Source organism: Staurois parvus, unplaced genomic scaffold, assembly GCF_062004578.1.
Source record: "Staurois parvus isolate SC_StPar_1 unplaced genomic scaffold, SC_StPar_1.0 ptg000535l, whole genome shotgun sequence".
In the NCBI taxonomy this organism is placed as follows: Eukaryota; Metazoa; Chordata; class Amphibia; order Anura; family Ranidae; genus Staurois; species Staurois parvus.
In genome coordinates this window covers 685,785-712,692 of record NW_028318331.1, presented here as the reverse complement: position 1 = coordinate 712,692, position 26,908 = coordinate 685,785, and the positions used below count along the sequence as shown (strand labels likewise).

The following is a 26,908-nucleotide window of genomic DNA, read 5'->3' as shown; positions in this document are numbered from 1 at the left end:
TGATCCGTGCAAGCAAAAAAAAACCAAACACTGGCACTGTACTAATGGCACTGGGGAGGAAGGGGTTAACATTGGGAGGCAAAGGGTTAACTGTGTGAGGGGAATATCTTATTTGGGGGTGGAGGGGGGGTTGTGTGCGTCACTGTAAGCACATTGTTCGGGATGGCTGCGCTCAGCCATCCTGATCAGTGTGCCCAAACGAACAGGGAGGAGAGCTGCATTGTTTACATTGTCGGCAATCACCAGGCTCCGGCGGGTAATCACCAGTAGTGGTGCAAGAAAATAAAAATTCTGGTGCCAAAAACGATACCAAAACTCAGAATGCATGTGGCCGAAAACTGAAACATTTGCGTATGTGGGGGTGGGGAGGCTCCAATTTTTTTTTTTCCCTACTTTCATGCATTTTTTTTTTTTAACCTATGATTTTATTGCTATCACATAGTGGACCAATAGTCCCGTATGTGATAGCATAAGTGACAGGTCCTAACAGTAGGGGGCAGTGTGTGCTAGGAGACGAGCAGTGTATACAGTGAGGGAGCAGTGTATACAGAGAGGCTCCCTCACTGGCTGTCACTATACAGGTGAAACTCAAAAAATTAGACTATCGTGCAAAAGTTCATTTATTTCAGTAATGCAACCTAAAAGGTGAAACTAATATATGAGATAGACTCATTACATGCAAAGCAAGATAGTTCAAGCCGTGATTTGTCATAATTGTGATGATTATGGTTTACAGCTCATAAAAACCCCAAATCCACAATCTCAGAAAATTAGAATATTACATGCAATCAATAAAACAAGGATTGTACATAGAACAATATCGGACCTCTGAAAAGTATAAGCATACATATGCACTCAGTACTTGGTTTGGGCCCCTTTTGCAGCAATTACTGCCTCAATCCGGCGTGGCATGGAAGCTATCAGCCTGTGGCAAAATTATCTTTTGAGGCTTTCCCTCCTTATGGAGGGTGTCAATGATGGTTTTCTGCACAACTGTCAGGTCAGCAGTCTGTCTCATGATTGTGATTCCTACTGAACCAGACAGAGACCATTTAAAGGCTCAGGAACCCTTTGCAGGTGTTATGGCTTAATTAGCTGATTAGAGTGGGACACTTTGAGCCTAGAATATTGCACCTTTTCACAATATTCTAATTTTCTGAGATAGTGGATTTGGGGTTTTCATGAGCTGTAAGCCATAATCTTCACAACTATGACAAATCACGGCTTGAACTATTTGCTTTGCATGTAATGAGTATCTCATATTAGTTCCACCTTTTAAGTTGCATTACTGAAATAAATTAACCTTTGCACAATATTCTAATTTTTCGAGTTTCACTTGTATGTCGGTGCCGATTTTTAAATGCAATTGCCAGCTTTTTTTTTTCTTCACTATAGCTCACAATTAGCTGTCACTTTCCCCAGAGCTAAAGGAAACTGTTTCTTTTGTCTCAGGAAAGAAACTAAAATTAAACTTTTTTTTAGCTGGGGGAAAGTGAATTACATTTAAGACCAGGCACTGACATATAGTGACAGCCAGTGAGGGAGCCTCTCTGTATAAACTGCTCCTCTCCATCCTCTCTCTGCTGCCCCCCCCCCCCCCCAAATCACATCTGCAGTACACACAGTCTCCTGCATTTGCACCTGTATCAGCTAAATTTGTTCCTATTGGTGGCCGAAATTTAGGTGCATCCCTAGCCAAAAGTATTGGGACACTTCTCCAAATCATTAGATTCAGGTGTTTCAATCACCTCCATGGGTACAGGTGTATAAAACCATGCACCTAGGCATGTAGACTGCTTCTACAAACATTTGAGAAAGAATGGGTTGTTCCCAGGAGCTCAGTGAATTCAAGCCTGGTACCACGATAGGTTGCCACCTGTGCAACAAGTCCATCTGTCAAATTTCCTTGCTACTAAATATTTCATGGTCAACTGGTAGTGGTATTATAACAAAGTGAAAGCAACTGGGAACTGTAGCAACTCAGCCACCAAGTAGTAGGCCATGTAAAATGACAGAGCGGGGTCAGTACAAGTTGAAAGGCAAAGTGGAACTGTAGCAACTCAGCCACAAAGTAGTAGGCCATGTAAAAATGACAGAGCGGGGTCAGTGCAAGTTGAAAGGCAAAGTGCGCAGTAGTCGCCAACTGTCTTCACAGTCAATAGCTAAAGACCTCCAAAGTACGTGTGGCCTTCAGATTAGCACAACAGTGCGTACAGAGTTTCATAGAATGGGTTTCCATGGCCAAGCAGCTGCATCCAAGCCTTACATCACCAAGTGCAATGCAAAGCATCGAATGTAGTGGTGTAACGCACGCCGCCAGTGGACTCTAGAGCAGAGGAAATGTGTTCTCTGGAGTGAGGAATCACATTTATCTGTCTGGCAATCCAACAGAAGTGTCTGGGTTTGGTGGCTGTCAGGGGAACGGTACTTGCCTGACTGCATTGTACCAAGTGTAAAGTTTGGTGGAAGGGGGGGATTATGGTGTGAAGTTCATCAGGGGTTGGGCTTTGCCCCTTAGTTCCAGTAAAGGGAACTCCTAAGGCCTCAGCATACCAAGGTGTTTTGAACAATTTCATGCTCCCAACTTTGTGGGAATAGTTTGGGGATGACCCCTTCCTGTTCCAACATGACTGCGCACCAGTGCACAAAACAAGGTCCATAAAACATGGATGAGCGAGTTTGGCGTGGAGAAACTTGACTGGCCTGCAGAGTCCTGACCTCAAACCAACAGAACACCTTTGGGATGAATAAGAGTGGAGACTGCGAGCCAGGCCTTCTCGTCTGACATCAGTGCCTGACCTCACAAATGTGATTTAGGAAGAATGGTCAAACATTCCCATAGACACTCCTAAACTTTGTGGACAGCCTTCCCAGAGATGAAGCTGTTATAGCAGCAAAGGGTGGTCCAACTCAATACTGAATCCTATGGACTAAGACTGGGATGCCATTAAAGTTCATGTGCGTGCTTGAGACCCTTAAATGCCAGGACAGTACAAATACCCTCAAAATGACTGCCTTTTTGGACAGTAGACAGTCCGATGTATTTAATACGAGGAAAAGTGAGGTTTTTTTGAGTTGTAATTTTTTTGCCACAGTTTTTAAGGAAATGATGAAATAATGTGTTTTTCAGAAAACTGTCATTTTAGCATATCTCACTCACAGCATAGGCATATTTCACTGTTCAACAAATTTTTATTGTTTGCCAGTTTTGGAAACAAAAGGATCCATTTCTTAATGAATTTCACATTCTGAGTTCAAATATAACAATGAAATTTGTCAATTGGCTCTAGTTTTTCTGTAAACGGAAAGTTTTCTACTATAGGCGTAATGACTACATAATGCACAATAATTATATAGATAGATGTCTTTCCACAAATATAAAGCAAGTGATATTGACTACATAACAAAGCCTAAATGGCATAATATATTGCATAGGATTACCAAGAAAAATTATAGCCATAAGCTAAGTTGAATCATTTTAATACTTAGGATTCTCACTAGTTTTGTCTTCAGTTTGTGTCGGTTTTGCTTCTCTTGGCTTTTCTCTTGTATTCGAGGAAAGGGCTCTCTCTTACAACTGCACGTGACTACACGCTTCAGGTTCTTCCTCACTTGACTCAACCACGAAGGATTCTGGTGCTTTAGGAATTGGTAGCCCCTCTCCATGAGGAACTGGACGTATTGCCGATGGAATATTTGGATAGTGCACAGATAACTTTTTCTTCTTATTTAGCCCTTTTACAATTGGAGGCACCATACAAAAGTAACAATTACTAACATGATCTGTTGGCTCTCTCCAAATCATTGGCACAGCGAAAGGCATAGATGCCTTTTTTCCATTCAACCATTGCTCCAGTGCCGTCCCACAAGAATTGCAGCATATATGTGGTGCCCAGCTCTTGTCCTGGTCTCCTATCTTGCAGCCAAAATACAAGTTATAGGCTTTCTTAATCATTCCTGTTATCCTCCTTTTTTGTGAGATAAAAGTTATTTCACCGCAGATATAGCAGAAATTATCTGCTTTATTCACACAAGTTCGAGGCATTACTGAGTAGCCTATATAAGCATAAAACGAAATGTAAAGACGCTGTCGAACTACAATCAGCTACAGATACTGCAGCTTTTATGCAGTGAAGTGATGCAATTAAAGGCTAATATTGCATCATCTCAGTATACATGCAATTTTCTATTGGTCACCAGTATCAATTGCGCAATATGCAGCTGAAGTTGCATCATAATTTTGAATGGCTTACGTCATTAGATGGGTGAATATATCATGGAAACTAGAGCCAATCAACATTTTTTAGGGTCATTTTCGTTTTCAGGACCCCAAAATTATGTAAGATTAGCTAATTTTATGCCCAAAACTTTTTACCTGTTGAACAGTGTTTACAATTACAACATAAAACACATTTTGCTATTCTTCCCAAATATAGGGATAACATGTGAGACTTTCAGCCAGGCCACACAGAGGCACAAAAACCAAACAGCACCACTAGATATTCTAGATCCATAAATGTATGCATCTAATTTCCTGACTACCTATCAAATTTTTGGAGGCTATGGAGACAGTGGAAACGGACAAAATGACCACAATATGGAAAGCAAACATTCCAAAGTATCTTCTAAAAGGCATTGTGAGTCTTATTTGCCATTCATTTTTGGAAAATGCATAAAAGAAAATAAAATTGTGGGTTTTTTTTTTTTTTTTTTTTAAATAAAGTTGTCAATATGTTAGCCAAGTTTACTGTAGAGCAATTTTGTACTGATGTCCTGCAGATATCGGTTTACCATACCTATATTTGACAATGTATACCAGAGGGACCTCTGGCATTGGGGCTTGAAGTCTAAGGATCTTTTGATTTGCCTCTCTAGACGCTCTTGATGTATTCTCATTCTTATTATAATAGCATCCAGAGAACCTCATTACATTCTATGAGGCATTTGCCACGGTTATATTTCCAATTATTTTTAATAAACCCACTGAGATCTAAAGCTATCAGTTTCCCCTGCCTTGTGGAGTGCTAGCTAGACAGTAGGGGCATAGACCACTTAGTTTGCCATTTTGCTCTTGGGATGATTAGAGACTGACAAGAGCGGTCATGAGCCTTATTGGTCATATATTCCTGTATTTTTTACGAGACCGTTTAGGATCTTACAAAGGTTTCTTCCTTCTGTACTTTTGGAAAATCTAACAAACAGATTGACATATAAAATAAAACTGCCTATTCATAAGATATTTCTAAAACCGAGCATGCACATACTTAGAAATACACAAAACACATTCCATTACTCCTACCAAGTTTAGCAATACCACATGTACAAGACTTTCACAGCCCAGCCACATAGAGGGGGCCCAAAATCCAAGGAGCACCTTAAGGTTTCTAGAGGCACGAAACTATGCATCCATCTAATTTCCTGACCTCACATCTTTGGAGTCTCTAGTGTGCCAGGACAGTAGAAAATACCACAAATTAGTAGCAGCATGGTGAGTCTTTTGAAGACATTTTGCCACAAGTTTTTGAAAATGCTGAAAGTAAATGAAACATGGATATAGGATTACACCCCAAAAGACATCCAGGATGGAAAATATGAAGGGAAGGGGAAGATGCTTTTTATTAAGCAGAGGTGCTTTTAGAAATGTCTGGGGATTTTAGAAATGAAAGGGGCTTTACGGCGACAAAGTTTTAATGTTTGTTTTATGCTAGAAAATTTTAGAACCTCCAATTTTTTTTTTTTTTTTTTTTAAAGCAGAGGCCCTAGAAAATAAGTTGGTGGGTTTTGCAATTTTTCAGGGGCACTTTCAAATTTTATTTCTGATTTAGTTTTATTTGGCAAGGCCTTTTTTTTAAAAAATCACATTCATTGCTGTCACAAGGAATGTAAACATCCCTTGTGAAAGCAATAGGAAGTGACAGGTACTCTTTATGGAGAGACCTGGGGGTGTATTACACCCCAGATCCCTCCTCTGCCCTTAAAAGCATCTGCTCACACCAAGACTGGAGCGGTTCTAGTCTTTGTCCACCTCTATGATCAGTCGGAGGGAAGCGCTGGCTGGTCGATTGGGTGTCCTGGTTGCATGGGACATTCCGCAGAAGGCAGTTGGAGGAAAGGGGGGGTGGGGAGATGTCCCTTCCCCACAGTTTGTAAAAACAATCCAGCAGCTAGATAGTCGCTTGGATTGCGTTTACAAAAAAGCCGACCATTGACTCTAAACCCTGCTGCTTGCCTGCAGCAGGGCTAAATGTAAAAAAGAAAAGGGGAAAAAAAAAAAAAAAACCCTCTTGCTTGACACCACGAATTGCATGTCCCGGGCATCGGGCGATAGGAACTGCACATCCCTGCACATTGTTCTATGCCTCTCAATTATGGGAATATCACATGTGAGACGGTTTCAATATTTGGACTACCGTATTTTTCGCTCCATAAGACGCATTTTTTTCCCCCAAAAAAAGGGGGGAGAAATGTCAGTGTGTCTTATGGAGCAAATATAAAGCGGCCGGTCCGGTATTTCTGCCGCCACCATGTCAAAATACCGGCCCCTCAGCTGTTTTCTCCTGCAGGGACTTACCTGTTCCTCGCTCCAGCGCTGCACAGACTTCCCACGCTGGCTTCTGTGACAGCCGGGTGTCCACCGCGCATGCGCTGCGCTTTGTGAATGGTCTGGTGTCTTCTGGGACACAACACAGGTCCCAGAAGGCGCCGCGCCATTCACAAAGCGCAGCGCTTCTCGCACATGCGCAGTGGGCACCCGGTTGTCACAGAAGCCGGCGCGGGAAGAAGAGGGAAGGACAACTCCGCGGAAGTGGGAACCTGTAAAATTCAGGTACCCGCTCTCGCTCCCTCCCCAAAAGGTCAGCAGTCTCTAGTCATCTCCTGTACTATGTCCGCAGTCTCTGGTCATCTCCTGTACTATGTCCGCAGTCCATTGGTCCAGAATATTTTTTTTTCTTGTTTTTCTCCTCTAAAACCTAGGTGCGTCTTATGGTCAGGTACATCTTATGGAGCGAAAAATACGGTATGTACCAGACATAGCATCTTGTGTAAAATCAGCCAACTGTATAAAAAAAAAACCCACAGTGTACTGTATCTAATGCTCGCCTCTGCACAAGTGGCCAAAGAATATAGCTTACTTAGAGTAGCGTCACCTATACCAGTCCCCATTCCTATCAGGCAAACAAGCCTAGACTACAATATGTGGCTGTCCACAAGAATGCCATGTTCACTGGTCAGGAGGTACAGGAGGCTAGACAAAGGGTCAACAAAAGACTTCCTGTAGTTCCAGTAGTGCAGTTAACTGCAGACGACGGAGTGGTGCCTTTAAGAAATGTAGAGAGCAGATGTGCAGATGGGTCAGTTCAGGTGGCAGGCAGAGACATGATCAATAAACAGGCAAAGAATCAGTCCAGATGGAAGGCAGAAACGTGGTCAAACAGGCAAGGGGTGTGTGGAGAAGAGCAGGAATGCAGTTACTGGCTGTACTGGTTCTTGTGACACTGTACGGATGTGTTGGTGATCAAGAACATTGTTGGCTGCACTGGTCTGCTGACATGGTCACTGGTGTGGTGGTGATTGAGGACACCGAGACTGGCGGATCACACTGTCTGCATTGGGGGTCTTGCACCAGCATGGATGTTAGATTGGGAGCAGCAGCTGTGTCTTTGTCCCACATCAGAGGAACAGCCTGCACATCTCCGTGCAGAAAAAACCAAGTTACACTTACGGTAACGTCTTTTCCAGGAGTCTTTCAGGCCAGCACTCTGAGAGACCTCGGCTCCTCCCCATCTGAGGAAACACCTCCACCTACAATAAAAAAGCTCCACTCCCCTCTGACCTCAGTTCTCCAAGCATCCTCCGGTCATCTGGGGAGACACAATGCGAGACAACATAATCATAATAAGCCATCTTCACATAACCAATATCAACAGTGGGTGGGAAACCGGTGCTGGCCTGAAAGACTCCTGGAAAAGACGTTACCGTAAGTGTAACTTGGTTTTTCCCCTACCGTCTTTCAGGCCAGCACTCTGAGAGGATAAGCGAGTACTCACCCTTCGGGCGGGCTAACTGCTTGTAAGACCTTACGACCAAAGTCCTGCTCCTGCACCGAGACCAGGTCCAGTCTGTAATGCTTGGCAAATGTGTCATAGCTGGACCATGTTGCCGCTCTGCAAATCTGCCCTGGGGAAACCCCTGCTAACTCTGCCTGGGTAGCCGCCACAGCTCGGGTGGAATGTGCCTTGATACCCTCCGGGACCTCCAGGCCTTCTGCCTGATATGCTCCTGTAATCGCCAGCCGCAGCCAGCTGGCCAGCGTCCTTCTAGACGCCTTCTTGCCTCTTCTAGCCCCCTTAAAAAAAACAAAAAGGGATTCGGTGCTTCTGAACTCCCTAGATTTCTCTAGATACTGGAGAACGCACCTTCTGACATCTAAACAGTGATACCTCTCCTGATCTACCCCCACCGGGTCAGGAAAAAATGAGGGAAGGACAATGTCCTGTTCCCTCTGGAAACTCCGAGCTACCTTCGGAATGAAGGACGGGTCTGGTCTGAAAACGATCCTGTCTGAAAAAATACGGAGATAGGGTGTTCTGATCGAGAGGGCCTCCATCTCACACACCCTCCTCGCCGTGGTAATCGCCACCAGAAAAGCAGTCTTAATGGTGAGCTCACCTATCGGACAGGACTCCAAGGGCTCGAATGGAGCCCTAGTCATCCCCCCGAGCACCTTGGCCAAATCCCACACTGGAAATGGTCTGGACCTCGGAGGCCTCTGCCTCACCAGAGCTTTGAAAAACCTACTCACCAACGCCTCCCTGGCCAGGGGCGTCTCCAAGAACACACTGAGGGCCGAGACCTGGCCCTTGAGCGTGCTGACAGACAATCCCTTGTCCGCTCCCGCCTGCAGGAATTCCAACACAGAAACCAAACTATGGGTTGCCACAGCTGTCCGGTCACACCAGGCTGTAAAGCAACCCCAGACCCTACCATAAATGGCCTGGGTCTCCTCCTTCCTACTGGCCAGTAATGTCGCCACCACCCTAGGCGAGAACCCCTTTTCTAAGAGGAGCTGCTGCTCAGAAACCAGGCCGTTAACCGCAATCTTCCTATGCTGGGGCAAAGAACCGGCCCCTGTGTTAACAAATCCACTCTTGGAGGCAGCTCCCAGGGTGGACGAGAGGCCAAACTCTTCAGGGTCGCAAACCACGCCCGCCGCGGCCAGAAGGGAGCTATCAGTATTAACGAGGTCCCCTCTGTCCTGAATTTCCTCAGGACCAGGGGGAGCAAAGGAACCGGGGGAAAGGCGTAACAAAGCCGGTAGTCCCACCTCTGACCTAATGCGTCCACCGCTCTGGACCCGTCCCAGCGGGATAGAGAGAAGAAATTTGGGACCTTGTTGTTCCTTCCGGAGGCAAAAAGGTCCACATCCGGGGATCCCCACCTTCGCACAATCTCCTGAAAGACATCGGGGTTCAAGGCCCATTCCGACTCCCTGAGCCGAGTCCTGCTCAGGAAGTCTGCCTTCTGGTTCAGCTCCCCCTTTAAGTGTATCGCAGACAGGGACGCCAAATTCAGTTCTGCCCAGGACAACAGTGTCGCCGCTAAGGCCCCGAGGGCCTTGCTCCGCGTCCCTCCCTGCCTGTTTATATAAGCCACTGCCGTGGCATTGTCCGTCAGGACACGCACGTGCCGGCCCCTGACCTCCGCCTGGAAGGAGTGCAGAGCCTCCCACACTGCCCTCAATTCCTTCCAATTCGAGGATTTGTCCTTCTGCCCTAAGGACCATTCCCCCTGAGTCACCAAATTTCCCAGGTGGGCTCCCCAGCCCCTGGCGCTGGCATCCGTAGTGACCTCCGCGGAAATCGGAAAGCACCACAACAGCCCCTGAGTTATGCTGGACGATCTCCTCCACCACCATAGAGACCTTTTCACACTGGGGGGCACCAAGACCCTGCGTTCTAGGGAGTGACACTTCCTGTCCCAAACCCTCAGGATCCACAACTGGAGGGGACGCATATGCAGACCTGCCCACTGAACTGCCGGAATGGACGCTGTCAGCAATCCAAGTACCGACATGGCCTGTCTTATGGACATCGACCTGCTCCCCTGCAGTAATCTGACTCCGGCCTCCAACTTGGTGACCTTTTCCAAAGTCAGGCTGGTCTTTTGGTCTACCGAGTCTAGAGTGTAGCCCAAGTAAATCACCTTCTGAGAAGGCACCAGGCAGGACTTCTCCAGATTCAAAACCCACCCCAAGCTTTCCAGATGGTTCCTCACTATAACCAGGTCTTGCCGTAAGTGAGCCTCTGAATCTGCGAAGAGCAGCAAATCGTCCAGATAGGCCACCACTGAAATCCCCCTCAAGCGGATAGAAATCAGTGCCTCCGACAGAACCTTGGTGAATACTCTTGGCGAGGAGGAAAGGCCGAATGGAAGAGCCCTGAACTGCCAGTGTCGAATTCCTTCCTCCCCCCCCACTGCCAACCTGAGGAACCTCTGAGAGGCTTCTGCCACGGGCACGTGTAGGTAGGCGTCCTTCAAGTCTATGGATGCCATGAATGCACCTGGTGGGATTAGGGACCTGATTGTAAAAATGGAATCCATGCGGAACCTCCGGTAACGTACTGACTTGTTCAAGGGTTTCAGGTTCAAAATCAGTCTGAACGCCCCAGACGGCTTTTGAACCACAAACACATGGGAATAAACTCCCTTCCCTCGCTCCGCTACCGGAACCCTGGAGATGACCCCCTGGGACTCCAGAATCTCCAAAGCGCCCACCAGAGCCGCGTCCTTCGTCGGATCCCTTGGACGGGTCGTCACTAGAAAAGTCTCGGGTGGCGGTCTCAGAAATTCTAACCGGTAACCCCTTCGGATGACATCCAAAATGAAGGGGCTGGTGACCACGGCTTCCCACTGTGGGAGGAATGCCGCCAATCTTCCCCCCACAGGAGGAACCAAGTCACCTTGGTTTTTGGGGCTGCTCAGGAGGGCGAAAAATCGCCCCCCCTCTTCCCCTACCTCTCTGTCCAGCCGACCTACCCTGACCAGGCGGTCGCAGGCTCAGCCTCTTTGCCGGGCGGGCCTTCCGTGTCCCCCCCTCCTGCATTTTCCTCTTGAGGGGGAAGGACTTTTTCCTATCAGCTGTCCGGTCCAATAATTCCTCCAACCCCGGGCCGAACAGACAGTCTCCTGTGAGGGGGATGCCGCATAACCTAACTTTTGAAGTGATGTCCCCCTGCCATGTCTTTAGCCACAGCGCCCTTCTGGCTGAATTGGTCAGGGCAGCAGACCTGGCCCCCAATCTCACCGACTCTGCGGAAGCATCCGCAATATACCCCACTCCTTGCAAAAGGGTCTCAAAAGAGGCCAAGATTTTTTCCTTGGGAGAGTCTGCCACAATATGGGCCTGTAATTGCGTAAGCCAATACTCTAAGTTCCTGGCTACCACTGTCGTAGCCATGGCCGGTTTCAGGTTGTACAGGGTCGAGTCCCAGGCCTTCCTAAGGAGAGACTCTGCCCTTCTGTCCAATAAGTCCGGTAAGACCCCCATGTCCTCAAACGCTAGGTCAGTTCTCCTGGTTGTTTGGGAAAAGGCCGCGTCTAGCCTGGGGCTCTTGTTCCAGACCGCCTCCGGGTCTTCCGAAAACGGAAACCTCCTCCTCAACGCTTTTGAGAAGAACGGTTTCCTTTCCGGGTCTTGCCACTCCTTCTTAATCGTGTCTACCAAAATGTCATGCACAGGAAACATTCTGTGCTGGTGCTCCTCCAATCCCTGATACATTTGGTCGTGGAGAGATAAGGCCTTAACCTCCTCCTTAATGTCCAGGGTTTCGTATATAGCCCCCAGGAGCTCATCAACCTCCTCTAGGGTCAACTTATACCGGGAGGGGCCCCTCCCTTCCTCTGAGGGACCCTCACCCGCTGATTCCTCCTCAGACTGGGAGTCCCCCACTGGTTCCTCCCCAGTCATAAGGGGTTCCCGACGACTCACCGAAGCCACCTGGGGGGGGGGGGGAAGTGTAGGTAATGGGAGGGCAAACCTCTCCATGAGGGACTTGAAGGAGTCGAAGGTGGTAGCCAACTCCTTCACTGACCTAGCTAGGTCCCCCTGTTCCGGCTTCTCCTCCCTCACCAACCCCTGTATACATGGGCCACAAAGAACCTTTCGCCAAGATTCTTTTAGAACTTCCTTACAGGAAGGGCATCTCCGCTTGGGCTCCTGGTGCCTAAGTTTAGCTCGGGCCTTGCCCTGCAAGACACAAAAGAAAAAGGGGGGGGGGGGGGGGGAAGCCCAATCAGTCCGACACTAAACACCCCCCCCCCCCCCTGCTTCCCGGCAGAGCAACAAGGGCCTGAAAAACCACAGACCCCTTGCCCTACCTTCTGCTAGGGGCCCACAGGTAGGGGAGGCCTCACTGAGGCACCTTACCTGCGACTGGCTGGTGCTGGCATCTCCTGGTCCCGGTGCCTCCGACATCCCGTACCGGAGGGTGGTCGCCTGGTGCAGGTCTGTCCCCCAGACCGCTGTGCACCGCACCGCCACATTCGAATTTCGCGCCGCCGTGGTGTGAAGGCCGCGACCGGAAGCGGAAGTCGCGGCCCTGGGCGAAGCCCCGCCCCTTCCGCCGGAAACCGCCGTCTCCCGACGTCCGGCCCGGCAAAGCCCTCAGACCGCCAGCATGGGAAGGAGCGGAACTCCCCCCGATCCTCCCCAGACCTCACCACGGCCACCCCGACACCCCCCCTCGCCGGAGGGGGCCGGGGGGCGAAGAGCAGGTAAGTGCCCTGTCCCGTCCCCCGGGATGCACTCTCACTGCTGGCAGCCTGCCCTGGGAGGATATGCAGCCGGACACTCCGGCCTTCACTCCCGGCTGCGTCGGGCCTCACAGCCGGCTATCCGGCCCTCGGCTCCCCTATCGTCCTCCTGCGCCTCCTCGTGTCTCCCCACCGGAGGAAACACCTGAACTGAGGTCAGAGGGGAGTGGAGCTTTTTTATTGTAGGTGGAGGTGTTTCCTCAGATGGGGAGGAGCCGAGGTCTCTCAGAGTGCTGGCCTGAAAGACGGTAGGGGAAAACATAACCCAAACGCAAGGTAAGTGACACATCCTGTGTGAATGAGACCTTATGGTGACACTGGGATTGGTGTGGCAGTGATTGAGGACCTGTTTACCTGCACAGGAAAGCACAAGTGTCTCATGAACCCCTGTGTACACAGTCCCATTTATGTCTGTCGGAATACAGTGGCTGCACGGACACAGCCACTTCTCCTAATCTAATATCCGTAAATGTGCCCATGTCTCCTAACTCACACTGTCCTGCTGCCGTTAATCAAAACCAGTGACGAGGGAGCAGGGCCGAGACGCACTGTCAGATGCACAGAGCAAGGTTCAGGATCAAGTCAACATGTGTGCCATCATAGGAAATGGCATCCTATGGCGGCAAATGGAGGAGGAGCCCAGAGCACTGATGGGGGACCCGAGAAGAGGATTCAGGCTGTTCTGTGACCACCGCACAAAACAAGTATGTTATTTAAAAGACAAATTACCCTTACAACCACTTTAAATTCCACAATCCTGAACTCCAGGATTAAATTAACGTTTCTGTAATAGATTCCTCTCCCTCACACAGAGCTCCAACACCCTAAAACATGAAACTTGCATCACAATTTCTCTGAAATCTTACTTTATATTGTCTGTGATGTCAGTTCTAGGCAACTGAGCTTTCTACTATGGACAGATTCTGAAAGAACGAAAGTTTTTGCATGTCTTATCCAATATATTTCCCAGTGCCTCTGAACTGTAGTGACACTTGGTGTCTCTGCAGGACAGTTGCTGACAGACTGGTCTGCAGCCAGGCAATCACTTGATAGGGCAGGGGGAAATCCCAAAGATCTTCCATAAGGATTCACTCACTATTAGCTGTGGTGAGGTAAAGACCACAGCAAAGCTTTTTGGGACTACAACAGGGATGGTATGCCATCGGTTGCTGTTCACTATAGTGAGCAATGGCAGTCAATCGAAAGAGTTGAAGAAGCCTTCCTTGTGACCTGATGAGGCACATTTGTGGCAGAATTATATAATGCATATATTAGGAGTGAAATAAATGCTGTGATCAAGATGAGCCTATCGCTGTACATAATGAGAATTTCTACACAGACTGGAGTAGGCCTTTAACATTTTCTGGGCTAGCTGCCCATGCTAGGTTGGTGTTAATTTAGTAGACAATGAGGCTTTTGCCTTCAGCGTCAGTATAAGCTTAGGACAATTGCTGAATTTGGTTTATTAGAAGAGCTTCTTCAATTTGATGTCTTGTAAGGTTCTTGCAGGGGATGATCTGATGGAGGTGACTCAAATACAGTTCTTAAAACGGATGATGTATGATGCATGTGTGATGAAAAACAGTGTTCATGAATTACCCAGTCCCCTTAGTAGATTGGCAGATTGTTAGATTTGATACATTTCCAGTAGACAATCTTATTCGGATTAGGAACAGGATTAAACCAAACTCACTTCCACCACTACCCATAAATGTACACATCTGTGTTTAGATACATAGAAATGCTGATGCAAATATGTGCAACAGTACTAATTACAAAAAACACAAAATTATGCTCAAAACAACTATATTTGCATATGTATATCCTATCCCACAATGGATAGCCAGAAAGGTGGACTGATTTATGGCCTGGTGCAGCATTGCAGCAAAAACTGTCATGTAACCATTCCAATCCCAGTTTTTCCTGCTTCAAGACGCTGAAGTTCACAAAATGCGAACACACGCACACAAAAAAAAAAGTTGATATGCATTAAGGGACACAGGATGAAGTATGTAGTTACGCTGGGTTAGGCTTCTGCCTTCAGGAGATTGGACACTTGCAAAAAAAAAAAAAAAAAAAGCTGCAAGAACAGTCCATGAATACCCTTGCATGCTATGCTGTAGGTGCCTCTGCACCCTTGTGGATGAGCCCTAAATATGTAAAATGAAAACCTACACACAAAAAAAAAAAAAAAAAAAAAAAAGGCTGGCAAACCATATTATACATTGTCCCCTGCTGATTGCACTTTAAGAAGTGTAAAAAAAAAAAAAACATTTGACACAAAGCTGGAAAACAGGTTTCATAGCTATAGTTAAGAAAAGGATACACATCTTTCATTTGCTCGATAGTTGGAGCTCGGATAATATCATTTATTCCAATAATATTCTCATGCTTGAAGCGCAACAAAATTTTGATCTCTCTCAGTGTTCTCTGGCAGTATGTTTGATGTTCAAAAGGGCTGATTTTCTTGATAGCAACTCGAACTTTGTTCACGTTGTCATATGCAGAACTAGAAAGAAGAAAAAAAACATTAAGATTTTGTTATGTTTTATATTACAAATTATTATTATACAGGATTTATATAGCACCAACAGTTTGCACAGTGATTTACAATACAATTCAATACTGAAGGAATAAGAGGGCCCTGCTCATTGAGGCTACAATCTAAAGGAAGAGAAGGTGGTACAAAAGGTGATAGCTGCAGGGGGATGATCTGATGGAGGTGACTCAAATACAGTTCTTAGACGAAGGTGGGGTACGCTTCCCTGAATAAGCAAGTTTTCAAAGATCGCCTAAAAGCAGACAGGGTAGGGGCTGACCGGACATACTGGGGTAGGCCAGAGTATGGGAGAGGCTCTGGAGAAGTCCTGGAGGTGACGAGGAAGCTAGAGAGCAACATGGGCAGTGTTGTGGATGGCTTTGTATGTTTTGGTTAGTTTGGTTGAATTTTATACATTAGGTTATCGGACGCTAGTGAAGGAATTGGCAGAGGGGCAGCAGTCGCTAATCCGTCGGTAAGGTATATACAGTGCCTTGAAAAAGTATCCATACCCCTTGAAATTTTTCACTTTTTGTCTTATTACAACCAAAAAGGTGGCACATAATTGTGAAGTGGAAGGAAAATGAAATGGTTTTCAAAATGTTTGACAAATAAATATCTTAAAAGTGTGGTGTGCATTTGTATTCAGTCCCCGAGTCAATACTTTGTAAAACCACCTTTCGTTGCAATTACAGCTGCAAGTCTTTTGGGTATGTCTCTACCAGCTTTGCACATCTAGAGTGAAATTGTTTGCTTACTCTTCTTTCCAAAATAGTTCAAAAATTCTGTCAGGTTGGATGGAGAGCGTCTGTGAACAGCAATTTTCAAGTCTTGCCACAGATTTTCAATTGGATTTAGGTCTGGACTTTGACAGGGCCATTAAAAACACACGAATATGCTTTGATCTAAACCATTCCATTGTAGCACTGGCTATATGTTTGCATTTGTATTCAGCCCCCTTTACTCTAATACCCCTAACTAAAATCTAGTGGAACCAACTGCCCTCAGAAGTCACCTAATTAGTAAATAGAATCCTCCTGTGTGTAATTTAATTTCAGTATAAATACAGCTGTTCTGTGAAGCCCTCATAGATTTGTTAGAGACAGCATCATGAAAGCCAAAGAACACACCAGACAGGTCAGGGATAAAGTTGTGGATAAGATTAAAGTAGGGTTAGGTTATAAATATCCCAAGCTTTGAACATCATCCAAAAATGGGAAAAGTATTGCACAACTGCAAACCTACCAAGACACGGCCGTCCACCTAAACCGACAAGCCAGGCAAGGAGAGCATTAATCAGAGAAGCAGCCAAGAGGCCGAAGGTAACTCTGGAGGAGTTGCAAAGCTCCACAGCTCAGATGGGAGGATCTGTCCACAGGACAACTATTAGTCGTAAACTCTAAAAATCTGGACTTTATGGAAGAGTGGCAAGAAGAAAGCTATTGTTTAAAGAAAGCCATAAGAAGTCCCGTTTGCGAGAAGCCATACGGGGTACTCGCCAAACTTGTGGAAAAAGGTGACCTGGTCAGATAAGACCAGAATTGAACTTTTTGTCCTAAAAGCGAAACACTGTGTGGTGGAAAACTAACTCCGCGCATTACTCTAAACACCCCCATCCCCACCATGAAACATGATGGTGGCAGCATCATGATGTGGGGATGTTTTTCTTCAGCAGGGACAGGGAAGCTGCTCAGAGTTGATGGGAAGATAGATGGAGCCAAATACAAGGAAATCTTGGAAGAAAACCTGTTACAGTCTGCAAAAGAATTGCCTGGGGTGGAGGTTCACCTTCCAGCAGGACAACGACCCTAAAAATACAGCCAGAGCTACAAAGGAATGGTTTAGATCAAAGCATATTCATGTGTTAAAATGGCCCAGTCAGACCTAAATCCAATTGAGAATCAGTTGCAAGACCTGAAAATCGCTCTCAATCCAATCTGACAGAACTTGAGCTATTTTGCAAAGAAGAATGGGCAAACAATGTCACTCTCTAGATGTGCAAAGCTGGTAGAGACATGCCCAAAAAGACTTGCAATTGTAATTGCAGCGAAAGATGGTTCTACAAAGTAGTGACTCAAGGGGGCTGAATACAAATGCACGCCACACTTTTCAGATGTTTGTAAAACATTTTGAGAACTATTTATCATTTTCCTTCCACTTTGCAATTATGTGCCACTTTGTGTTGGCCTATCACATAAAATCCCAATAGAATACATTTACGTTTTTGGTTGTAACATGACAAAATGTGAAAAATTTCAAGGGGGTATGAATGCTTTTTCAAGGCACTGTAAGTCCAGCATCATTCATAATAGACTGAAGGGGGGATAGCCTGTGTAACAGTAGGACAAGTGAGGGGGGAGTTGCAGTAATCAAGGCAGGATATAACCAAGGCGTGGTTAAGTTTTGTGCGGTCATTAGTCAGGAAGGGGCAGATTTTGGAAAATGATGGAGGTTGAGGCGGCAGGACTTAACCAGTGATTGGATTTTTTTTGGCCCGAAGGAGAGGTCAGAGTCTAGGATTACACTTAGCACCCTGGCATGAGGGGAAGAACCAATGATTGTACTGTTGAACTTAATGGTAAAGTCATGAGTGGAGGATCAGGGAAAAGGAATTACAAGCTTGGTTTTACAAATTATCGAAAATAAAATGAAACGGTCACCTACCGGTGTACACATTAAAGTGGAACTTTAGGTAAAAAAAATTTTTTTAAAAAAAGGGCAAACCGGTAGGAATTTTATTGCCGAAGAGATACACTTGGTCAGTTCTGTATTAGCTACTTACCTGCCTGTCCGCCCTTGTACAGTGAGCTGCGCACTCTGTCATTCAGAGGAGCCTGGGATATTGTTGCAATGAGATTTTTCCTATTTAAGTGAACCTGCTAGTATTTCAACAGTACCTGTAAGGTCAAATATTTTACAGCTTCCTAAACCAAGGCAGGTCTCTACATGGAAGATACTTGGATATCATAGCACACTCCACCTCCACACATTCCTCTATTTGAGTTCCAGTGCAATTTCCTGTCTGCACACTCATTTGTGGCTTTAACTCAAATCAATTTGTCAGTGTACTAAAGGGAAAGGTAAGTGGTGGGATCACAATTTGGAGCCCTGAACATACACCTAAAGCCTGTGTGGTGTTTTAATTCTAATTTGGGCTTGCCTGGACATTTAAAAAAAACAAAAATCCTATCACAGATATTTACAGAACATAACCAGCATGCATTTAGAATTACATCAATCTACTATTTAATTTCACTATCACTTGATACATTGCACACAAAACTGAATCAGGCCTGATCTCTGTTAGCACTTGCCGGTAAATTTTGATGACTCTCATATGCAGCAAAGTGCCAGTACTAGTTCCGCTGTACCTTTTGGTGATCTGGTGAGCACCAGCGGCCTATTACATCTTGGTCTTTCACATAGCAGCACTGCAGTATCACTTAGTGAAGTGGCGAGTCCCATAAGTGCAGTACAAGCTGGTGCAGTGGCGAGCACAAGTATTGTCCCGCAGCCACCAAAAATTCGAACATAGGCCCGTAGAGCCCCTTGTATCCCTCCGGATGTGCTTGCAAATCCCAATTGGCAGCCCAAAAATTCTGCAGCACCCGTACTCCCCCCCCATTCATTCCCAAACCTGGAATTCAGGTGGAAAAACAGCAAATTTAACAACTCCCCTTGATTTTTTTTGGAGCCGTTTTTCACAGAAGATCTGCATGCATTGATTGTGGATCAAAGCAATTTATATGCACAACAATTTATCGCTGCCAACCCAATTTCAAACCTTGCCAGGCCATTCGCATGGAAACCCATTACGGTTCCAAATTTAAAATTTTTTTGGGCCTAACCCTCAACATAAGCATTACTTAAAAAATAAATTGCGGTTATATTGGTCTATAGACACGATTCATCATATGCCAGTGCTCTCTGCTGCCATGGCCAGGCATAGATATGAGAGTATAATGTGTTTTATGCATTTCAAAGACTTTTTTTAATGCATTTCAAACACTGTCGTCCTCAGGGTGACCCTGAATTCTATCAGCTGCAACGAAATTCGGCCCCTCGTAAATCACCTTAACCAAATATTTGCAGATGTCTATACTCCCCAAAAAACCATCTATGTTGATAAGTCCCCTTATTCAAGTTTCTGGCCGCTTGCATTCAAACAATTTCTCCCCAGCAAACGTGCCAGATATGAGGTCAAGATGTATAAGACCTGTGAGAGTGCAACAGGCTATACATATAAGTTTCGGATTTATGAGGAAAAAGAGCCCCCCGGATACCCAGTCTACATGGGGAGCAGTGGCAAGATAGTTTGGGACTTGGTGTCATCCTTTTTCCATAAGGGAAAAAAAATAAAAAGAACATGGCATATATACCCAACAAAGACCAACGAAGTACTGGGAAATCACTGGACTTTGAATGGTTATACCAGGATGATGCCTACAGCTGCAGGCATCATCCTGGTATCGTTTTTTTCAGCTGACGATCAGCTTTCATGTAAAATCAATCCTAGTGGCTAATTAGCAGCAGGATTGCTTTTACAAGCACTGGGAGATGATGTCCCCCCTCCCCTGATGCCTTCCTCAGCCTTCTCGGGCAGTTCCGTACCATCGGGGGAACCTGAGAATGCAGCCGGTGTTTCTGCCAGATGACCATAGAGCTGATTGGAGTCAGGAATGGTGCCAATCAGCTCTATAGTCCAAGAAACTGGAAGCTACAAGCATTTCAACACTTCAGTTTCGTAGGATATAAACAGCGCCATTTGTACATTTGGAAAGCATCTGATCACACCAATCTTGATGAGATTAGATAATGTAAGGGCAGAGGAGATATCTAGAATCTGATAGACCGCAGATTCTAAAAAAAGAATATATGACAATGCCCATTGAAGTTATAGGGGATATTTGCATTCCCTGTGATCGAATTAAAAGTGATAAAAAAAAAAAAAAAAAATGAAAAGGGACATTGTAAAAATAAAAAAAATAAAAATTTAGTTTTTAAAAAAGGCACCTTCGCCCACCCACGTACATAAGCGTTGACCCTGTGTCGGTATGTAAACAGCGGTTGCACCATGCATTTGAGGTATCACCACGAAAGTCAGATCAAGGGCAGTAATTCTAGCACTAGAAACTGTAAATCAAAAACGGTAGCTTGTGAAGACTTTTAAAGAGGTGCCTATGGATATTATAAATGTATGCAGTTTGTAGCCATTGCAAGGGGCATGTGCAGTTTCAAAGCATGTCATGTTTGGTATCTATTTACACAGCATACCATCATCTTTTATAGGTTACCAAATAATTTGCCAATATATTGTGTTTTTGTGCATTAAAAAGTTAAAAAAAAAAAAAAAATTAAAATTTGAGTTTGAAAAATCACTGAGCGAGTACTATGTGACATAAAAATTGCAGCACCCACCATTTTATTCACTAGGGTGTCTGGGGGTTTCCTAGCAAAAAATACTGATTTTTTTTCATGTGAATAAAAAGTATCAGAAAAGGCTTGGTCTTCAGGTGGATAGAAGAGTGAATGATGTGTGGCATAAACTTCTAATGCTGGGCAGAAAATGCCTCCGCCCCCCCCCAAAACGACCCCTTTTTGGAAAGTAGACACCCCAAACTATTTGCTGAAAGGCATGTTGAGTCAATAGAAGAATGTATTTTACTACCACAAGTTTTTGAAAAATGAAAAAGAAAAAAAAAGTTTCTCTTTTTACACAAAAAATTGGTCACTTGAATGATTTATTGCTCACACATGCCATGGGTATATGTAGTATTACTCCCCAAAATTCATTCTGCTACTTCTCCCGAGTATGGGGGTACCACATGTGAGACTTTGGCAGTCTAGCCAAGTACAGGACCCCAAAATCCTTCAGGCTTTTTAAAGGGCTTTATTTCTTCATTACACTTTTTGACTACCTAACTCAGTTTCAGAGGCCCTGAAATGCCTTTTTGGAAAGGAGACACCCCAAGGAATTTAATAAGAAGCATGGTGAGTATTTTGCAGATCTCGTTTATTGCCACAAGTTTTTGGAAATGCCTCTTTTTAAACTCCATGGGGGGGGGGTGGGGGGGGGGGTCTACGTTCCAAAAAGGGGTAATTGGGGAGAGGGGGGGGGTGCTATCCTGGCATTTCAGGGCCCCTGAAACTGCGAAAGGTAGTGAGGAAGTGAAATGAGGAAGTTAGGCAGGCTTTCAAAGTGGTCACAGGATTTCAGGCTCCTGTATGCCAAAAAGTCTCACACGTGGTATCTCCATACTCGGGAGAAGTAGCAGAATGTATTTTGGGGTGTAATTCCACATATACCCATGGCTTGTAATTTAAATGACAACTTCGTAAAGGAAAAAAAAATATGCCTTTCAGCAGATAGCTTTGGGTGTCTACTTTCCGAAAAGGGGTCATTTGTATTGTCCTGGTATTTTAGCACCTCAAGAAATGTGATGAGCAGTCAGAAAGTCAAAGCTGTGTAAATTCCATTATCTATACCATGGTTTGTAGATGCTATAACTTTCACACAAAGCAATATACACTTCTTGGGATTTTTTTTTTTTTTTAAACTAAAAACATGTAGAAGAATACATTTTGGCCTAAATTTATGATATTTTTTGGATATTTTTTGACAGAAATTAGAAAATGTTTTTTTTTTCAAAATTTTTGGTTTTGAAAAAAAAAGCGCACAGGTGATCAAATACCGCAGAAAGAAATCTCTATTTGTGTGAAAAAAAGGATGTAAATTTCATTTGGGTAAACATTGCATGACCACGCAATTATCAGTTGAAATAGTGCAGCGCCAAATAGCAAAAAGAGGCCTGGTCATTAAGAGGGGTAAATTCCTCAGGATGGCAAAGTGGCAACTGACAATTGCGCATTCAGGAAATGCTGCACCCAAATGAAATTTACATCCTTTTCCCCACAAAAAAGATTTCAGCGGCATTTGATCGCCTGTGCGGTTTTTATGTTTTGCGCCATAACAAAAAAAAAAAAAAAAGACTGACTTGAGAAAAGAAAAAAAGGGAAAAAAAATAATATTTTTGACTTTTTGCTGTTAAACATGTCCATAAAAGAAAAAAAAAAAAAAAGTAAAAAATTAAATTTCATCATACATTTAAAAATGTACTCTGCTACATGTCTGCAAAAAAAAAAAAAAAAAAAACCCAATATGTGTAAATTAATTGGTTTACGTTATAGCATTTATAAATGGCGGTATATATACTGGATTTTTTATTTTTACTAGTAATGGCGACGATGAGCGACTTATAGCGAACTGTGGCGGATATTCTGACACTGGGGGGAACTGACTTGGTGTCACTGACATCCCCAGTGACACCAATACAGTGATCAGTGCAAAAAAGGGTTTACTGTGTGCAGGGAGTGTTTTACTAGGGGGTGGTGTGTGTGTGCGTGTACACACTTCACTGTAATCACACTGCAGTGTGCCCGAGCTGAAAGGGAGGACGACTGTTAGTAAACAAAAAACAGTCCTCCCTGTCAGAGATCTTTGGAAATCACTGGGCGCCAGCGAGTAATTACCAGCCGGGACCCAGTGATTTACAGCCACAGCACGAATGGTGGTGTGGGCCCCATACCCAGAAATGCCCCCATACCCGTGCTGCCATGTAGCAGTACTTCTGCAATATAGCAGATGGGAAGTAGTTAATTTCCTTTTTAGGTGGGCTTTCCTCTATCCACTTGAGCTCAGGATGGTTTTACCCTCTTCATGACCAGGGCATATTTTTTTGCTATTCAGCACTGTGCTACTTTAACTGGTAATTACGCAGTCCTGCAATACTGTATGCAAATATAAAAAAATCAAACACATATATATATATATATATATATATATATATATATATATATATATATACACACACACACACACACACACACACACACACACACACACACACATATACATACACACACACAAAATGTTTTTTTTTTTTTTCCAGGCATATAAGGTATATAATGGGTATGGGCTGATAGTGCACACTCTCAGGTTTAATTTGAGGGTATGGACATTCAAATTGGAGGAAGGGTTTAGGAATTACAGCTCTTAAGAGTAGCCATTGCTCCTTTTTCAAGGGACCAAAAGTAATTGGACAATGGAATCAAAAGCTGTTTCATGGCCAGGTGTGGGCTACTCCATTATTTCTGCATCAATTAAGCAGGTAAAAGGTCTGGAGTTTATTCTAAATGTGGTATTTGCATTTGGAATCTATTGCTGTGAACCTACATCATGCGTTCAAAGGAACTGTCCATGCAAGTAAAACAGGTCATTGTAAGGCTTCAAAAATTAAAATCCATCGGAGAGATAGCAGCAACATTAGGAGTGGCCAAATCAATAGTTTGGTACATTCTGAGGAAAGAACGTACTTATGAGCTTCTGTCCTTGTGCCTGGGTTCACACACTGCCTCCCATTGACTTGAATACAAAAAAGTCAACGATGAAACGCATTAAGGGTGGTTATCCAGTGGAGATACTTCATATGCAGATGCTTCATTGAAAGCTGATGAAAAATACCAGAACAGCCCATATTGTAGTGTGGCTCACATTTTTTTAAATCCCTTAAGCAGAGATTGGTTTCCAGAAGCCTGCATCCTGATTGTTCACGGATTGCAGAAGGAGTGGGTCTGGAGAGGTTTTAGGAGCAGTTGAAAGACAGGATCTCCCCTGCCTATTTACAAAATGCAATGCATTGTTGGACAACAGTTGACTTTCTGTGAATGGCAGAGAGGGAAAAAGCAGGTTGGCAAGCACCACAACTTCTCAACAGTAGTTACTGTTAACCTTTACAACACTGAAAAACAGCCACTCAACACAGTATACAGCAGTTCTGAAGGAAGTTTGGTTGTTTGGTACTGTCCGACCTCTTCCCACACCCCCCCAAAAAAATTAAAACTTTTGACTTAACTTAAAAATATAACTTATATTTAACTGCAGAAACACATTACTTAGGAGTAGATCACAAGTACAGAGGGATAGGATCTGTGTCCCTAAATGAACTTAAAGAAATGAACACCAGAAATGTTTTATCACTTATAAAGAGGACAGAGGATTCAGTCAATAGGAGAATTGGGACATCTAAAACAGCAGTCCAAATGAGGGGTAACTACATAAAAAAAAAAAAAAAAAAAAAAATGGCAACCGTCCCAACCTATAACCAGTCTTAGCAGTAAGGTGCACATGGAAGGGCAATGCACATCCAAATGAGGGTAGGCAACAAAGCAGACTGAATGGCAACAGGCCCACAATGAACAGAATAAAACTGGCTAGCCTGCATCTTAAAGTGGTTGAAAAGACTCAAGATTTTAATTATTTTATTACAAGAATTTAAATAGCTGTCAATTAATGCAGTGATTTACATATATATTGTACATTCACATCATAGGGATGTTGAATTTGTATCGCCCAAAGGCCAGGACATGTAGTTACGGGCGCCGGGCAGGGTTTTTTTTTTTTTTTCAACCTTCAGCCCTGCTGCAGGCAAGCAGCAGGGCTCACCTGTCAGGTAGAAGCATCTGGGTAGCAGCACTACCACCGATTGCTTCCACACAGTGCCAGCCTCTCTGTCTCTCTCTCTCCACCCCAATCCCCACCCCCCGTGAGAACCTCCATCGGCAAGAGGGGAGAGAGGAGAGTGGACACATCTGCTCCCCTCCCTTTCTTGTCCTGATACAGAAGAGACGTCATCTCACTTCCGGGTCCCCATTTATATTCCCGGCCTCCAATGTGGTGCGACGTGCACTGCATTCAGTGGAGCAGAGGAGAGACCTGCAGGATCATTTGGACCTTGGATGTCTCAAAGAGAACCTGTCACCAAAAATCATCACACAGAAGGACTTTGTCCCTTATGTGATTGAAAAAAAATTTTTTTTTTTTTTTTTTAATTGGAGAAAATAAAAAAGTTACACCTAAGCACATAACACCCCCCTACACACACATGAAAATGTTGATTACGTTACATATTGTCGTGCATGCTAGGATGAGAGCAATGACTAGAACCAGACCTCCTCCATAACACTAAACGGATGACCTATAAGGGGCTTTAAAAGTGTTGCCTATAGAAAATATAGGGTACTGATGGTGGTCACCATTTCACGAGCGCGCACAAATTTAAGGTTTTACAAGTTGGATATCTATTTACTCGGTGCAACCTAATCTTTTCTATTTTACAAAAAAATAGGGTAATTAATTGCTTTTTCATGCCCTAAAATTAATTTACTTGTATTGTTTACTCAAATTTTGTGGTAATTTCATGTGACAAAAAATTGGAACTACCACTATTTTATTCTCTAGGGTCTCTGCTTTCAGAAAATATATCATGTTTGAGGGTTTTATGTAATCTTAAAATGATTTTTTTCAACTTGTGAAAAAAAAAAAAAAAAAAGGAAAAAACGGCTCTGGCAGCAAAAGGGATATAGGATAAGCCTAAGACTCCCCTTTCCTGAGGAGCAGCGAATTGGTGCTCATTACACTGCAAGGTCTCTCCCCTTCCTGCTAATCCCCGGATGCGGTGCTGGACACAGGCAGGGAGTGGAGGAGGCGATAAACAGCGTAATGTAAAAAATATTAACCGTTTCAGTCGCCATAAAGCACCTCGTTTTTAAAAGCCCCAGACAATTCTAAAATCAACTCAGATTTAACCACTTGGAAACCACACTATAGCCAATTGACAGCTACAGCGTGGTTGTCCAGCCCCCAGCGGTGCGCATCCGGCTATCTCCGTGATCGGTGTGTCCTACAGACACAGCTGATCAAGTGAGGTGGTAAAACACCAACCACAGCGGCCTTTTATCATGTGATCAGCCACACTTTCCTCACGTTGTTACAGTGTGAGGAAAGTACTGCTGATAACCAGTAATTGTCAGAGAACAGATCGGCACTGATCATCAGCGCACTAAAGATCAATGCCCAGCAGTGCCGCCCAGCAGTGCCACCTCTTCTGTGCCCATCAGTACTGCCTATCCGTGCAGACTCATCAATGCATATGAGTGAAGGAGAAAAAAATTACCTGTTTGCAAAATTTTAGAATAGAAACACGGAAAACTTTTTTTTTTCCATATTTTTTGCTCTTCGCCATTTTTGTGAACAAAATGATAAACATTTCATATGGGTACAGTGTTGCATGACCGTGCAATTGTCAAAGTGTGATAGCGCTGAAAGCTGAAACTTGGCCTGGGCACGAAGGCGGTATAAGTGCCTGGTAGGCAAGTGGTTAAATACGATTTTGGCTAAAATGTATTTATTTTTTATCTGGACAAATAGATCGTCATGAGGGACAAGTAGATTGGGACACTGATTTAGTCCCTGGACAAGTGATTTTTTAAAAAAAAATTTCCACACCCCTGCATTTATCAGTCCTTAACCCTCAAGGAGTGTACAATCTAAGGTTCCTAGCATTCATACACACATATACTAGGACCAATTTAGACAGGATCCAATTAACCTATCAGCATGTTTGGAGTGTGGGAGGAAACCAGAGTACCCGGAGGTAACCCACACAGTCACAGGGAGAACATGCAAACTCCAGGCACGTGGTGTCTTGGTTAGGATTC

The 26,908-nt window shown here is 44.4% G+C and overlaps 2 protein-coding genes across 2 annotated transcripts in view; both read right to left on the bottom strand.

Moving 5' to 3' along the window:
- MAPK1 (mitogen-activated protein kinase 1) overlaps window positions 1-26,908 on the bottom strand; it is a 122,070-nt gene that overhangs the window by 32,807 nt on the left and 62,355 nt on the right. The window contains exon 2 of the mRNA XM_089690602.1: window positions 15,140-15,322. Coding sequence (XP_089546728.1) covers window positions 15,140-15,322 — 183 coding nt within the window. The remainder of the gene's footprint in view (window positions 1-15,139; window positions 15,323-26,908) is intronic.
- Window positions 10,956-13,001, bottom strand: LOC149451503 (uncharacterized). Its single transcript, XM_089690601.1, has 2 exons — window positions 12,428-13,001; window positions 10,956-12,247 (listed from the first exon to the last, which is right to left on the bottom strand). Exons 1-2 carry the CDS (start codon window positions 12,473-12,475, stop codon window positions 10,958-10,960), a joined length of 1,338 nt encoding a protein of 445 aa, XP_089546727.1. The 5' UTR covers window positions 12,476-13,001; the 3' UTR covers window positions 10,956-10,957.

Excerpts from the sequence above, each read along its gene's own strand:
- LOC149451503 (XM_089690601.1), bottom strand. The coding sequence starts at position 12,475 with ATGTCGGAGGCACCGGGACCAGGAGATGCCAGCACCAGCCAGTCGCAG. Across the intron at positions 12,248-12,427 it reads CCAGCACCAGCCAGTCGCAG|GGCAAGGCCCGAGCTAAACT; the intron begins GTAAGGTGCCTC and ends TGTGTCTTGCAG.